The sequence below is a fragment of the Pongo abelii genome, chromosome 2 (genome assembly GCF_028885655.2).
Source record: "Pongo abelii isolate AG06213 chromosome 2, NHGRI_mPonAbe1-v2.0_pri, whole genome shotgun sequence".
Classification (NCBI taxonomy): Eukaryota; Metazoa; Chordata; class Mammalia; order Primates; family Hominidae; genus Pongo; species Pongo abelii.
Genome location: NC_085928.1, coordinates 131,461,491 through 131,478,680, shown reverse-complemented (window position 1 = coordinate 131,478,680; position 17,190 = coordinate 131,461,491). Strand labels below are relative to the sequence as shown.

The following is a 17,190-nucleotide window of genomic DNA, read 5'->3' as shown; positions in this document are numbered from 1 at the left end:
CATCTTAAGTTCTATTTTTCTCTTGGCATTTAATCATTTTTTCTGGGATGTCGGCCGTGAACTTCATGGATTTTTCTTTTCCCTTCAAGATGATCTCTTTTACATGGTTTTAACCATAGGGAACTTCAGTATTTAAAGTCAGTTAAATGGCAAGGCAAATTCATAAAATACATTTCCATAGTGTGTTTGTGTGTTTATTATTAGGGAAACATATACAGGGTGTGCATGTACAATTGCAGTGGTTTCATTTATGGTTACTTGACCATAAATATTTTTTTTCTGTTCAGTAACAGAGAATAGAGATTAGGAATCTTTGAAGTAGATATTGAGTGAGTGATAGTTTATTTTCCACTACTCCCAGTTGGTAAAGTCAGAAATGCTGACATTAGCAACAAGTGTATCTTGGTTTCATTACATTAGTCAGTGGATCCATCTTGATACAGATTTTCTCTTTCTCTAGAGAATAGATGGATCTGGAAAGTAGGTATTTGAATGATTTTCTGTTGGTACTCAGTCTCTTAAAATGATTGGCATGTCACTGGACTTAAAGGGAATCTGATATTGTTACATTATAGAATATCTCTTGGAAAATAATTTGAAAGATAAATTAAATGTGGTGTCTTTCCTGATCCTGTGATTTTATGTTCTTGCTTTGTTTTCATATATTTTACATTGACCAAGTAGGAAGTATACATAGAAGCAATCTGTAACTTGTAGGCATAGTGGAATGCCTGAATGTTGCATTATAGCTTTATATGTTATTTTATGGTGTGGGTTAAGGGGAACTCCTTTCTCAAAGATAAAAAACCATTATTTTGTTCTAGTAGACCTTGTTTTCCTTTGGCTTAGTCAGTCTACAGGGTTGGAAAGAACCTTCTCAGGACCCTTGGTGAGAGATGTTGGAGGGATGGTAAGTGGTTATTCCAAGGTACTAGAGTATTCAGTTTCCCTTTCATGGGGGTGTATTGCTGATCTCTGTTTGAAAGTCAGAGAGCCCTGAACTTTAAACTTTGAGACCTGTATACTAGAACATGCTAGGGTGGGGAAGAGGGTTCCGTTTGTTTTGCCATCACAACACAATTACCGGGGACTCAGCTGGCTGACCCTTCTGTTGCCAGACCACAACACAACTGACCTGCTTAGAGGTGACCTGGAAAATGGGGGGTGGGGTTAGGATGGATGAGAAAGGTGGGGAATAGAGAAAATATGACATTTAGGTGAAAGAAGGAAGTCGATGTAGGTGGGAAGGAGATGTTTAGGTGCAGACTGTAGTTCCATGTAGATGAGGAAAATCTAATTCAGTCCTCAGTGTCTGACTGGGTTTTTACAGGGCCTCTTCAGTTTGTCAGAAAAGGGGAAGGATTGGTTGGCCAGGTCTGCGGGGAATAGGGTTCTGCTGGGCCTGTGCTTTATTCTATGATTGCTAGTTAGCAAAGTCACCTGTTGTGGTGAGGCTCTGCCTTTTCCCCTAACTGGGAGCACCACTGTAAAATACCTTAAAATCCTATTTCTTGGGTGATATGTCAAAGACCAAATTCTGCTTATGAAAGATGTACTTGCTTTATGTGTGAACATGAGTTTTTCAAGTATGTGGGTCATCTTTATTTTACTACAGTATATGTAGAAAGTACAGATTATTCAAACCTAATGATAGATTTCACGAGGGAAAAATATAGAAGATATTTTTCTGCACTGTACGTAGGAGATAAAACCTAGTTTAGAGATAATGTATGTGCAGAGCACAGGGCAGTGCCTGATTGGCAGTAAATAGAAAGTGGTTGTATTGCGTTGGTGAAAATAGGAAGTCTCTTTTGAGTTGCTTCCTGGCTGAAAGAATCCCTCCATTGGCAAATTCTTGTGAATCTGTGATTTTCAAATTGTGGTTCATGATCTTCCTCTAGAAAGGTCTTCAGTTGGTTTTCGGGTGACAGTGTATGAAATGATGTAATTATGTACTATTTATTTTAAATATAAAAATGCGGCTTCACTACTAATTTTTTAATTTAAAAAAACCTATTTTCCCCTCTCTCTTCCTCCAATTCAGCTGAGAGTGAAGTTGTTGGTTCTTTGCCATTTCTGCTTAACTTAGGAAAAAAATTGGGAATTATGAGGACAGAGGACCCCACATCTTTTAAGTTCACTGTCATATCCACAGTGCTTAGCAGAGTACAGTCACAATAGTTATTTACTGGTTGCCTTGGAACCCTGAGCTGCTTATAGGGATCGGATTTTCCATGGATATTAGGATCTTGGTACTAGTGTGTTCAGAAGATTAAAAGTTAGAGGTAGTTTCAAAATAAATTTTATTTCACACGTTTTTGTTGACGATCATTTTTATTCAGATGAGAAGTCTTTCCCAAATAGTGTCATTTTATGAGATTAAGAGTAGCATTGAAGAGCTTGAACTCTAGAGACAGCATCTACGTTTGAATCTAGGTTCTAGCATTTAGTAGCTATAGCTCTGTGGTCTTTTTTTTTTTTTTGAGGCAGAGTCTTGCTGTGTCACCCAGGCTGGAGTGTAGTGGTATGATCTCCAACTCCTGGGCTCATTCAGTCCTCCAGGCTCAGCCTCCCAAGTAGCTGGGGTTACAGGGTTGTGTCACCACACCAGGTTAAATTTTTAATGTATTTTTTGTAGGGACGGGAGTCTCACTATGTTGCTCAGGCTGGCCTTGAACTCATGGTTGCAAGCGATCCTCCGGCCTTGGTCTTTCAAAGTGTTGGAATTACAGGCATGAGCCACTGTGCCTAGCCTCTGTGATCCTGATGTATAATTTAACAGCTCAAAGCCTCGATTTCTTCTTTCATAGAAGGAAGATGATAATGGTACGCTGTTCACAAGGTTCTTGTGAGGACTAAATGTGATAAAGCATTTATTTGGCACATAGTAAGCTCTCAAAACTGATGCTGTCACTAATAGACTTTATGTCAGTTAAAGTCTACAATGATATTTTTCAAGTCTATTTGGTACAAACTTTGGAAAAATGAGGTATATGTTAACCTTGGAGGCCTTTATGCTACTGTTAAACTAGAAATACTCAGATGCCGTAATTAAATACATTCTGTAGTGACTTAGGAAAAGTGCGTGCACGTAGGTGCTCAGTTATTATATGAAATGTACTATAATTGTAGAATTAATAATTGTAATGCAGTAATTATAGAATTAATAAGCTGGTATAGAAATATGATTTGAAAAATATCATTTGTGATATTATAGAATAGTGGTATATAATACAGAAAACATTTAAGTGGGTATTTAAACAGCAGTAGAAATTAATTTCTGTCTCAGAGTTAGGAGGAAAGATTACAGTTACATCTTAGATGCATTTTTGCTTTTCTTTGGCAAGAGTTTGTTTCTTAAAAAATTGTCATGCTCTTATCACAGCCTGTTCTCTTGATATGTCTATATCACTCTTGTTATATTTGCAAGTCTGTTGTTGGACTATATCTGCAGTGACAGATTTAGATTATTTTGATTAAATTGACTAGTCAGTTCAATAAAACATCTATTTTGAGATCTTCATTGAATTTATTCTGCTGCTTTTACGGGTTGATACATCTGTAAATGTGAATTTTAAATCATATTTATTCTAAATTAACTGTTTAGAGTAGACATGGTGATTTTATTTTTGGACATTCAATATGATACTGTTCGAGGTATAGGTTTTGGTTTCAGACTCTAAATTTTTGTTAGGTTGAAAGATTGATTCCACTGTATTCCAATTTGAACTTTTATCATATGGGCTCTTCTAAGTTTGTTTTCCACATGAGAATGAAATAGTACTTTTATAGATAATCTTTTGTAATTACTGTATTTTCTTCATTCTAAATGTACATTTTAAAACTTTTTAATGTTTCTGAAATTGGGACACATCTTAAAATTTATGTGCACAATTATTGATGGTATGTCTTAAAATCAGTGATCTTTCAGAATCATAGATATACAGTATATACCACCATTCAGAATGAAACTCTAGATTTCTTATTTGTAATGGCAATGTGTTTTCTAAAGATTGCTTTGACATTTAAAAAATTTTAATAATTAGTTGCATGATGCTTTCTTGAGAATAAGTTCATTTTGGAAGGTTTTCGCTAGGTGATTCAATTGATTAGAATAGGGGTTTTTAGGTTGACTGAGGAATGTAGTCTGTAAGGGAATATAGAAAGTTATCTAGATGAGATGAAGGGTTTTAAAAAAACTCCTGCTAAGAAATTACTTTGTGAATCTGCATATCCACACATTCATGTTCTACTTGGCTCTGAGTAAATTTTTGAATTTTCTTTAACTCAAGAAATGTATGTGTGTGTTTTAAACATGTTAGTACATATACACTGCTTCATTTTTCTGAACCCTTAGCCCAATATATTGATGTTAAAATGAGCGTTTCATATCTTCTCTGTTCTGTGTAATTTTGGTACCATATTCTTCATTTTAAGTCTGAATGAATCATAATTGTTATGATTCCCCTCCCCTGCTATTTTTTTTAAAGCAAATAACAGTCCCACACAGTACTCTTATTGTAGTCTTATTCATTCCTGGAACAGTTAAGGTATAAGGTGGAGTAATATACATTGAAATTTAATTGTGTATTGCTTCTGACTTGTCTCAGTAACAATGGGCAGTTGCTGACTTCTGTATCATTCTAACCTAAGAGGTGGCACTGCCTAATGAAAATTGGAAATTTAGGCAATTGTCCAGGTGATTTTTGTGTAAAATAATTTTGTCTTAAAAGTTCTGATGAGGGAAGTCTTTTTGTTTGACTTAGCAAGATAATAGTTCTCCATCTTTCACCTTAGCAGTGTAAAATAATTAGCCTTAGTTTTCCTTGCCTTTTAAATGGGGACTGATAAAACAGATACTTAGAGAATTCTGTGAGATTTACCTAATCACTTTTAATGGTAAAAGATCATCATGGGAAAGGTACACTGTAAGTGTGAATTATTGATACTTTTCATTTTTCCTCACCCTAAGAGACAGTGCCTGAAATAGGTACCTTCCTTATCCCACTTGTCAAGGCTGAGAAACTTCATGCATACCATGATCACAACTTTTGAGATAGAATTGAATTGCTGTCATTGAAAACAGCAGGACGTCTTAAAACCGTTTAAATAGCAATTCTTAGTATAATCTTTTCTGTCAAGAGAAATACAACCATTTTAGGTAACAGTGGCTCAAAATATAATATTATTGACTCACTGCTCAGACTTGTTGAATTCATCAGTAAATTGCTTTTTGTATTGAATAATATAGACCTAGAATTATAGGTATCTAGAGTTCAAATTTTGTATAGAATTATATGACAGAAAATTATGATTTATCAGTTTTTTTTCCATTAGAGGCAGGGTCTTACTCTTGCACAGGCTGGAGTATGTGGTATGATCATAGATCACTGTGGCCTCAAATTCCTGGGCTCAAGTGATCCTCTTGCCTTGGCCTCCTGAGTAACTGGGACTATAAGCACACACCGCTATGACCAACAGTTTCCTGAATTTTTTGTAGCGGAGTCCCACTGTGTTGTGCAGGTTGGTCTCGAATTTCTGGCCTCAAGTGATCCTCCTGCGTCTGCCTCCCAAAGCTCAGGGATTACAGGCATAGCCACCAATACTGAGCCTGGCCCAGGATTTACGAGTTTTTTTTTTTTTTTTTTTTTAACCTAAAGGGCAGTATAAATATAAAGCAAGATGTGTTGTTTGAAAATTGCGAAGAAGTTTTTTTATGTTAAAAATAGTTTTCTTTGACAGTTTAAGCATGCTTTTTAGAATGCCTATTCTTTTGGTTCTCTTAGTTTAAAAACAATTTTTAAAAGTTGTTTATGTTTCTGATAACAAAGTAAACAGTACATAGATTTTTTTTTTAATGGAAAGTAACAGTTTTTTAATCCACCTCCTGCCCCTAGTTCTCCCAATTCCATTCCCTTGAAGCAGACTGTTTAGCTGTCTTTGGTCTTACTCCTTCTGTTGGTTTTCTGTACAACTCTAAATAATACACTTATTTCTCATTGAATTGCTAATTGAAGTAATATCTTTTAGTTCCCTGTTCTGAAATATGAGGATCTAGTTTGCTTACCTATTCTTCCTTTTTTTTCCTTCCTCCCAGTTAATGATAGTTAAAATTTTTTTAAAAAGAGTATTGGTTGCCTTTATAGTCTAAAAATATATATTTAAACTTCTATTTCTTATTCCTATGAATAACATGTTTTTTATTCTTTACTTTGTAAATTGGGGATAATATCTTCTCCATCCACTTTTAGCTGGTTTATATTAGCTGCATTTAATTTTACATCTTCAAGGTTAATAACATTTACTTTGTACAGTGCAACTAACAACCAATCTTCTATGCTTTGTCTGTAAGTAAAAGACCAATAAATTATACATTTATTATAACTGTAAATATTCAATGCCAGACCAAACAGCATATTACGATTAGATTAATTACAAGGCCAGTGTCATGATCTCTGGGCTTCTCAATGAGTCATAGCATTTAGGCACAATAGATCAAATCTTTCTCTCCCCACCTCACCCCCAATGTCTGATACTTAATTAAAGTTATTTTACATTTTAGTTTGCTTCATATTTCATCTGTGATTTTCTTATGCAGCTTTTTTTCCTTCTGGGATTTCTGATTACTTCCCCCGTGCCCCCTTTAGTAGTCTGTTTTATTGGTATACACTCTGTAGCCCCCTCTTGCCTGTCTCAACCTGTTTGAGTTACACCCATTTGTTTCGTCTTGCAGAAATATATTGAAATTTCTCACTCATTGGTGACCACCACCCTTCTTTTTGCTGTTTATTCCTTTTTGCATTTTCTGTATGTCCCCTACCCACCCAGTGGAGTCCTGAATGAGTGAGAGGTGAAAGTGTGTGTGCCTGGTTTGCCATCTTTAACCTGGACTTAGCCATTGAGTTTTGAAGTGTCTGTTGTATACTTTTGTGTGAAATCCATAAAATATGTTCTCCTATATCAAATCTTTGAGACTTCTGTCATTTAAATATGGGCAATATGTACTTTGTATGTGTATAAATACTTCACAGAATCCATATTAGAAGGAAGTTACAGTGTGTTAAAAGAGATCACGGAGTTTGTTCTAGTTAACCTCTATTTTACAGGACGGAAAACTGAGGCACAGGGAGAGAGAGCAAGCATGTGTGAGCAGTATTCTTTCCCAGGGACTCAATTTAATGGCCTAGCGGAATTACAGTGACATTTTTTTGACTTTGAATTTCTTAGCCGTGCTCTGATTCATAATGCCTCGCCAACCTTGAATCACGTGGTTTAGAGAAGTGAAAATTATATTAGTAGCATGCAGTTCCTTCGGGAAGTTGATACCAATTCTATTGGAGGGATCCCATTTGTTCTAGTAGTTTGTTGTCTTGAAAAAGAAGTAGAATGAAATTGTTTGAGTTTAAATATTTTTGCTCAAATTCTTGTTTTGTTTTTTAAAGATACTTTAATCAGTTATTATTCATATACTGTCACAGTAATTACCAGACAACAGGCATGCGGCTGTTAATAACCCCATATTTAAGAACCAAGGCAAAGGAGAAGAAACGGTTTTGAGAATTTTTTGGTATTTGATTTAACAAAGCCTACATTTAATAAGGTATGAATGATAGTTAAGGGATTGCTAAGTATAGTCTTAGAAAACAGTGGTACACTTTCAGCCTTTTTGTATGTACATAGGATGTTAGATGCTGTTAAAAATAAAAGTAGAATATAACACATGAGGATAGAGCAGGCTTAAATTTTTTTTTTTGCATGAAGCTCATGCAATGACATTAATTGCTCATGTAATATTAGGGTAGTTCTAGCAGATGAAATAGTGTTAAACTTCAAAGTCCCAATCTGCTCCAAATTAGAGGCTCCAGGAAGGAATACCATATGCATCTTGATGGCAGTTTCAGGTGTTGGAATGAGATCCCGAATCTTTTCTTTACCATTTGATTCTATCAGTCAGGATGCTTGGATTTAACTTAATATCAGCTTTCCATCCTGTATGGGAATGCTCTAATACAAAACAGAAGTTAGAGTGACCCATGAATAGTGTGGCAGAAATTTCCAGCTTTAGAAATTTTAATTAGTGCTGTCAGTGGTTCAGTGAAGTCATAGTGTTCCTTCCACAGGTTGCATGCACTGGTAGTCTCATCCTTTAGATGCATCCTCAAAACCCAGGCAGAAATTGCTACTTTATTGTTGGATGTGATGCTTTATACAGTATTAGTATTTCAAACTAATATACCAAAGGGAAATATTATTAAAATGTAACATTTTAATGAAATAAATTGTTAAGAGTGAAGACATTTTTAACATAATGTTCTTTGTCTTTATTTTAAAGAATTCAGAAGGAACTTGCAGAAATTACGTTGGACCCTCCTCCCAACTGTAGGTAAGTACTTATGGTTTTTTATTTACTTGTATCTTTTGCAGAAGGTGCATTTGAACTGTTGGTTTTATATGCAGCTGCTGTTGTAGTCTGATTAATTAGTAGAAACATCATTGTTGTTTGAACTTAAGAGACTGTGGAAGACAATGGTTTTTGTCATCTCTGTGCAGAAATGGAATGTTCAGCAAGTATGTTTGTAGTGGTTGAACGGAGTTGCCAAAAGTAGTGTAATGCAATAACAGTAAGATAATGAAATTATAGAGTAACAAATATAATTACATTTTAGTGGAAGAGGTGTTAGGGCCTTAAGTGGTTTTTTTAATGACAGAATAATAGTATGGCTAAAATATTTGCTATGTTGTAATTGTTATCTTGTTGGAATTTGATTTTTAAAAATGCAGACACATTAAACAGTGTTTCTTCATGGTTTACATTATTTCTTATGGTCATTGGTTGTGACTAGGTAAGAATGGATGATTTGGGGCAATGATGTTAAATGTAAAACTCTCCCTCCCTTTATGATCATGACCTCGAATTTTCTGGTCAGTGTTTACTTTTAGGAAAGAAAAGTGCTTACCTGGAAATGGTTAATGTTATACAGATACATGGACAAAGAGGAGAAAAGTAACCTCTTACCTTATGCTGCTGCTTTGGGTCTGGTGCAGTAGTTAGAAGATGGCTGTTTGGTTATTTTTAAGACACTTATTTCTGTTTTGAGATGAGGTCAGCATTGGAACCAGGCCAACCTGGAGTTTTTCTGGTTTAAAATGATATTCTTATGCATTGAAGGTGAGAGGGCCGATTAAATAAAAATTTTCCCAACATCGAATGCAGGTAGAATTTATTGCTTGGTATGATTTCTGACTTTACTGATCTTACTTTTATGTAAAAACAAAGATAACAATTTTGTGTAGGAAAAATTCTTATAGGACTTACTTTGTGGTGAATCTAATACGGTTCTTTAAATGAATCATGTACAGTTTATAAACTTACAGTAATAATATTCAAAGAATGTTTCACTCAAATAGAACAGATATTTCTTTGTTAGGTAAAACCATTTAACGTAAGACTTTTTGTCACTCTTAGGACTGTATTACATCAAAGCTGTTTCAGATGGCAGATCATTGTTTAGCTTTTGGTGGTCAGTGGTTATAAGTAGATGGATTTGTGGAAAAACTCCAGTTTGAATTAAACCTAACATCCTTTGTTTCTTAGGATAATATTTGTTTTAATGGTCTGAATCTTTTAAAAAAACCCATATTATTAATATATTACATATATTATTTTTGTAACCTTTTTTATGAACAATTGAACTGATAAATAAGTGAACTTTATACACTGCTTAAATTTTGACAACCCCAGTCATTGGCAAAATAAACAACTTTGTTTTAATAAGTTTGTTTAAGGCTCATTTTTAATAAATGAAATCCACATACAGTATCATGTGATGTAGACTGCAATTTTGCTATTAGATAACTGAGGAAAGGAACTATATAAAGGTTATTATTTAAATAAACTAAAATAATTGAACCATAGTTCTATTAAAAATAAAAGAAACGTTTAACTATAGTGTCATCTAAAATTTGGAGGTTTACTTTGTCTTTGAGCCTTAATGCTATCATTACTAGTTCATATGTAAGCTCTTCATAAATAGAGCAAAATGTATATTACAGGTTTTAATTTTTAAATTTAGAAGTCATACATAATAAGCCCTTCGAACAGTTTCAGGGAAGATATCTACTTTAGTTAATTTTCTGACTTGGGAATTTGCAAGGAAATTCTCACTTGTGGGCTGAGGATTGGATAGCTGATAAGTTTGCTTTAGAAGCTAGGTCTGCAGTGCAGTGGCTTTGGCTCCTTTTATTGATTCTAAAACAGTTGCTTGGACTGGGTCAGGCAGAGAGAAAGGTTATTTACCTTCATATGGCACTCCCTTTGGCAAGCAAAGGATCCTCTGTGCTGTAGCTGATAGAAAATGTAAAACTAGTTAATCAACACTTATCAGTGTGCTTGTGTTACTTAATATGGTTGTTTGGTGTGCTTATTAAGTGCATCACTGTGGTCTTTGGATTGTTTGGTGTCAAATATTTGGTTGTGGTTTGTAGTTAAGCTGCTCATCTGTATTTCGGTGAAAATGTGGTTACCATCTTCAGAAAGAGATTAGATCGTAGTGTTAGTTTGGCTTATTTTTGGTCAAAGTTAACAGTGCTTTTGTAGTTGATTTTTACAAGTTCTGCACTGCCTTCATTGGCCTAATGACTGTAATGGATTAATTTATCAAAATAGAGCAAATTAAAGTTATCTGCCTAATAGAAGTCAGAGTCCTTTACTTAATGAGTTAAGTCATATCTCATTTCAGACAAAAGCATCCCCTTACTCTACTCCCTTTGTGGATTACCTCTCCTATCACACATGCCTCTCAAAACTCTGCCTTTTGGTTCCCTGGGTAGTTGTTAGTCTGCTATCACATGTAAAGCTTACATGTGAAGGAACATCTGTGGGTTTTACCTGTTTAGTCAGAGAGTGGAGAACGATTTTTTCTACTGGTTGTCTGGGTAGGGGTGGGTGTGTGTCACATTCCATTTAGAGTGTGGTTTATCCTATTTTCGGGAACCTTAACAGACAACCCAATACTGTGTGTTTGTCAGGTTAGATGGAACCTCTGAATTTTGGTGCATCTCTTACGTGATATCCAGTTAAGCTTCTTTTGGAATCATGTTGAAGGAACTGTATGTGTTTAAGCGTTGTGCAAATCTGTTATTTAAAGAAGTTGAGACTATCAAGTCACCCCAAATCACAGCATTCAGTGTACATAAAGTTTTATGTAAGGCATTTTTAGAGGAAGTTATTCTAATATAGTATTAGTTAATTTTTTTTTTCAGGTTTTGAATAAACAAATATTATTTTAAAGAACACCCACAAATGATTTAATAGATTGAATTATTTCATGTAGGAAATATTTGCCTCTACATATTTCAGTTTTTTCTCACTTTATTGTTGTCTTTGAAGTAAAAATGCAGTAAGATAGTTTTATTTTTGAAGTTGGGTTAAATATGTTATCCTTTTTAAAAACATTACTCACAGTTTAATGCATAAATATTTTAAAACAAAACTTTATAGCTAAGAAAAAATTTCTGCTCATAAAATCATAGAGTCTGTAGGGCCATAGGCATAGAAAATTACACTTCATTTGAGTGAAATTTGGTATATGCTTAGAGTATTTCCTATAAGTAGTGGAATATATTTTTCTTGGCCTTAACTTTCACGTTGGCTAACATAACTGACCCATAACATTTACAAGGGTTCTATCCTGAGGCCTTCACAGATCCACTGATTAGTAAATGTTTTCATACTACTGCTGAGTTAGAGGTGCTGGGCAGTTGATTAGAATTGCTTGTTACCTTGGTGCCTTGCACACCAGCTTAGATGGATAGAGTGGGTCACATTGATGCTCTATCCTTACAGACCTCTAACAGGTAGATTCACTGCCCCTTATAAATGACTACAGGCTGTAACTTTCACAATTCTTCACAAACTGTTAAAAGCAAGATCTTAGATCTGTGCATGTCAGTGTGTTCATTTATACTTCCTCGGTGCTAGTGGGGAACTGGCAGCTAGTGGGCCAGAAAATCTCCAGATTAAAATTAAAATTAAAATTAAAATTAAAATCGTCATCATCCAAAGGATAACTTGTACCTCTGTGTCGCAGAGAAGCTAACTTGTTCAAATGCTATTATGATCTGCTACTGCTAAAGTTTGTATTAGGTTTACGAGCAGGGTAATGACAGAGAAACCTTATTATTTTTTGGAAGAAAAGACTAAGGTAAAATGATTTATTTGGATTTTGATTTTTGGTCTAGTAACTGAACAAGTAAAAGGAGGAAGTAAACCAAAAAAGAGGATGTAGTTATACTAGCAGTTTACAGTTCTATTTCTATGTGTTTCAAGGATCTGCTCATGGAACACTGGCACTGCTTTTTAATTTTGTCTTTTATTTGATAACAGCTTTATTGAGACATAAAGTGTAAAATTCACTTATACTTTTAGGTTTTTAGTATACTCACAGAGTTTTGTAATCATCACAGTCTATTTTGCAATATTTTGATACCTCCCAAAAAATAATCCATGCCTTTTAGCAGTCACTCCTTCCCCATTTTCCCCCAGCTCTTTCACCACCAGACCTCGGCAGCAATTAGTCTACTTTCTGTTTCTATAGATTTGCCTTATCTGGACATTTTGTATAAATGAAATCTTGTGTGCTTTTTGTGTGTGGCTTTTTAAATTTTTTTTACAAAGTGTAATATTTTCAAGGTTCATCCATGTTGCTGCATGCATTAGTACTTCTTTTTTTTTCTGAGACGGAGTTTCGCTCTTGTCGCCCAAACTAGAGTGCAGTGGCGTGATCTCGGCTCACTGCAACCTCCACCTGCTGGATTCAAGCGATTCTCCTGCCTCAGCTTCCCGAGTAGCTGGGATTACAGGCGTGCGCCACCACACCTGGCTAATTTTTGTATTTTTAGTAGAGATGGGGTTTCACCATGTTGGCCAGGCTGGTCTTGAACTTTATTACCCAAGTATTTCTTTTTTAAAAATATTTTTAATTGAGGTAAAATATACATACATGATTTACCATCTTTATCATTTTTATTGTAAAGTTCAGTGAAAATACATTTATATATTTATATTCTTTTTTTCCTCTTGATCCCCCCACTCCCCCTCCTGGCCTCTGGTAACTACCAGTCTACTCTCTATTTTTGAGATCTACATTTTTAGCTCTCATGTAAGAGGAGAACATGTGACATTTGTCATCCTCTGCTGGGCTTATTTCACTTAACCTTTGCCTGTGGTTCCATCCATGTTGCTGCACATGACAGGATTTCATTCTTTTTTATGGTTGAATTAAATATTCCATTGTGTGTATATACCACATTTTCTTTATTCATTCATTTGTTAATGGACACTTAGGTTGGTTCCGTATTTTGGCGATTGTGAATGGTACTTGCGTAAACATGGACGTGCAGATATCTCTTTGATACATTAATCTCCTTTCTTTTTGATATATACTGATATGGTTTGGCAATGTCCCCACCCAATTCTCATCTTGAATTGTAGCTCCCATAATTCCCACGTGTTGTGGGAGGGACTGGTGGGAGATAATTGAATCATGGGGGCGGTATCCCCCATACTGTTCTCGTGGTAATGAATAAGTCTCAGGAGAGCTGATGGTTTTATAAGGGGAAACCCCTTTTACTTGGCTCTCATTCTTCTCTTGTCTGCCACCATGTGATGCGTACCTTTCACCTTCACCATAATTGTGAGGCCTTTCAAGCCAGGTGGAACTGTGAGTCCATTAAACGTCTTTCTTTTGTAAATTGCCCAGTCTCAGGTATGTCTTTATCAGCAGCGTGAAAATGGACTAATATATATACCCAGTATAGGAACTGCTGGATCATATGGAAGTTCTGTTTTTAGTTTTGTAAGTAACCTTTGTACTGTTCTCCATAGTGGCTGTACTAATTTACATCCCAACAACAGTGTACGAGCCTTCCCCTTTCTCCACATCCTTGCTAGCATCCGCTATTGCTTGTCTGTTTGATCTAAGTCTTTATCTAAGTGAGATAATATTGCATTGTAGCAATGTTGAGCATTTTTTAATGTACCCTTTGGTCATTTGCATTCCTTCTTTTGAGAAATGTCTGTTTACATCTTTTGCCCCCTTCTTTTTTTTTTTTTTTTTTTTTTTTTTGAGTTGTCTCTCTGTCGCTCAGGCTGGAGTGCAGTGGCGTGATCTCAGCTCACTGTAACCTCTGCCTCCCGGGTTCAAGTGATTCTCCTGCTTCAGCCTCCTGAGTAGCTGGGACTACAGGTACATGCCACCACACTCAGCTGATTTTTGTATTTTTTTTTTTTTTTTTTTGAGATGGAGTCTCACTGCGTCACCCAGGCTGGAGTGCAATGGCATGATCTTGGCTCACTGCAACCACTGCCTCCCAGGTTCAAGTGATTCTTCTGCCTCAGCCTCCTGAATAACTGGGATTACAGGTGCGCACCACCACCCTTGGCTAATTTTTGTATTTTGAGTAGAGACGGGGTTTCACCGTGTTGGCCAGGCTAGTCTCAAACTCCTGACCTCAAGTGATCCTCCTGCCTTGGCCTCCCAAAGTGCTGGTATTACAGGCGTGAGTTGCACTTGGCCCTTTTGCCTGTTTTAAATTGAATTATATATATATATATATATATATATTTGCTGTCAAGTTGTTTGAACTCTTTACATATTCTGGTTACTAATCCCTTGTCCCTTGTCAGATAGATAGTTTGCAAATATTTTCTCCCATTCTGTGTGTTGTCTCTTCACTTTGTTGATTGTTTCCTTTACTGTGCAGAAGCTTTTTAGGTTGATGTAATCCCAATTGTATATTTTTGCTTTGGTTGCCTGTGCTTTTGAGATCTTACACAAGAAATCTTTGCCCAGACCATTGTGCTGTAGTGTTTCAGGTCTTAGATTCAAGTCTTTAATCCATTTTGGTTTGATTTTTTTGGTGTATGGTGAGAGATAGGGGTTTAGTTTCATTCTTCATATATAGTTATCCAGTTTTCCCAGCACCATTTATTGAAAAGACACTCCTTTTCCCATTGCCTGTTCTTGATGCCTTTGTCAAAGATAAAGTGGCTGTAAATGCATGGATTTATACCTGAGTTCTCTCATCTGTTTCATTGATCCATGTGTCTGTTTTTATGCCCAGTACCATGTTGTTTTGATTACTATAGCTTTGTAATAAATTTTGAAGTCAGGTAATGTGATGCCTCCAGCTTCATTCTTTTTGCTCAGGATTGCTTTAGCTATTCATAGTCTTGTGGTTCCATGTAAATTTTAGGATTTTTTTTTTTTTTTTTTTTTTTTTTTACTGTTTCTGTGAAGAATGTTATTGGTATTTTGAGAAGGATTGTATTGAATCTGTAAATTGCTTTGGGTAGTCTTGTCATTTAAAAATATTATTATAGTTCTTCCAATCCATGAATATGGAATACCTTTCCATTTTTTTGGTGTCCTATTTATTTCATCAGTTTTATAGTTTTCTTTGTATGAATCTTTCACTTCTTTTGTTAGATTGATTCCTAGGCATTTTATAATTTTTGTAGCTATTGTAAATAGGATTGCTTTCTTGATTTTTTTCAGATTATTTGCTGTTGACATATATAATGCCACTGATTTTTGTGTGTTGATTTTGCATTCTACAACTTTGCTGAATTTCTTGACCGTTCTAACAGGTTTTTTTTGGTAGAGTCTGTAGGTTTTAACATCACGTAATCTGGGAACAGGGTTGATTTGACTTTTGCCTTTACAATTTGGAAGCCCTTTATTTCTTTTCTCTTGCCTAATTGCTCTGGCGTTTGTTCCTACTTGTTACCAAATAAACTTCCATTTTTATGGATATACCACATTTTATCTTTCTTCTCATCACTTGATGGATATTTATATTGTTTCCACTTTTTTGCTACTATGAATAATGCTGTTATGAACATTTATGTACAGGTTTTTGGGTAGACATTTGTTTTCATTTCTCTTAGGTATGTACCTAGCAGTAGAATTGCTGGGTTATATAGTAAGTCTGTGTTTCCTGCCAGCAGTGTATGAGGGCACAATTTTTCTTCACAACCTTGGCAGCACTTGTTGTTGTCCTTTTTTTTTTTTTTTTTTAATGATAGCTAGTAGATATGAAGTGGTATTTTGTTGTGGTATTGATTTGCATTATTCTGATGGATGATGGATGAGCATCTTTTCATGTGCTTATTGTCCATTTGCATATCTTCATCTTTTCATGTGCTTATTGTCCATTTGTATATCTTCTTTGGAGAAATGTTTGTTCAAATCCTGCTCCATTTTTTAATGACTTGTCTTTTTATTGTTGAATTGTAAGAGTTTTTAAAAAATATATTTTGGATATAAGTCCTGTACATCAGATATATAATTTGCAACTGTCTTCCTCCATTCTGTGGATTTTCTTTTTTTACTTTCTTGATAGTGACCTTTGAAACATAGAAGTTTTTGCTTTTTGTGAAGTCTAAATATCTGTTTTTTCTTTTGTTGTTTGTGCATTTGGTGTCATATCTTAGAAACCATTGCCTAATCCAAGGCCACGAAGATTTACATCTATATTTTTTCCTAAGAATTTTATAGTTTTAGCTTTTACATTTTGGTTTCTGATCCTTTTTCAGTTAATTTTTGTATGTGGTATGAGATTAGGGTCCAATTTCATTCCTTTTGGCTTGTGTAGACCCAGTATCCCAGCACCGTTTGTTGAAAAGACTATTTTTTACACTGAATTATCTTGATACCCTTGTTGGAAATCAGTGGATCATAAATGTGAAGATTTATTGCCGAATTCTCAATTTGGTTCCATTGGTCTGTGTGTCTGTTCTTATGCCAGTAACATACTGTCTTGATTGCTATAGCATTACTGAGTTTTAAATCAGAAAGTATAAGTATTCTAACTGGTTTACTTTTTTCATTGTCTTAACTCATTAGGTAAAGCATTCCCAGTGGAAATGGGAAGAGGCTGTGACTGGACATAAACCTAACTACTGTGTCATTTAACTAATCATGGGAGCCATTCTATAGAAGAAAGTGTTTTTTTTGTTGTTGTTTTTTTGAGACAGAGTCTTGCTCTGTTGCCCAGACTGGAGTGCAGTGGCACCATACCAGTCCGCTGCAACCTCCGCCTCCCAGGTTCAAGTAATTCTCCTGCCTGAGCCTCCTGATCTCCTGCCTGAGCCTCCTGATCTCCTGCCTGAGCCTCCTGAGTAGCTGG

At 35.3% G+C, this 17,190-nt stretch overlaps 1 protein-coding gene across 2 annotated transcripts in view; it reads left to right on the top strand.

Moving 5' to 3' along the window:
• UBE2E2 (ubiquitin conjugating enzyme E2 E2) overlaps window positions 1-17,190 on the top strand; it is a 389,997-nt gene that overhangs the window by 5,900 nt on the left and 366,907 nt on the right. For both annotated transcript variants that reach the window (XM_002814006.5, XM_054552511.2), the window contains exon 3: window positions 8,333-8,383. In XM_002814006.5, the coding sequence (XP_002814052.1) occupies window positions 8,333-8,383 (51 nt within the window). The remainder of the gene's footprint in view (window positions 1-8,332; window positions 8,384-17,190) is intronic.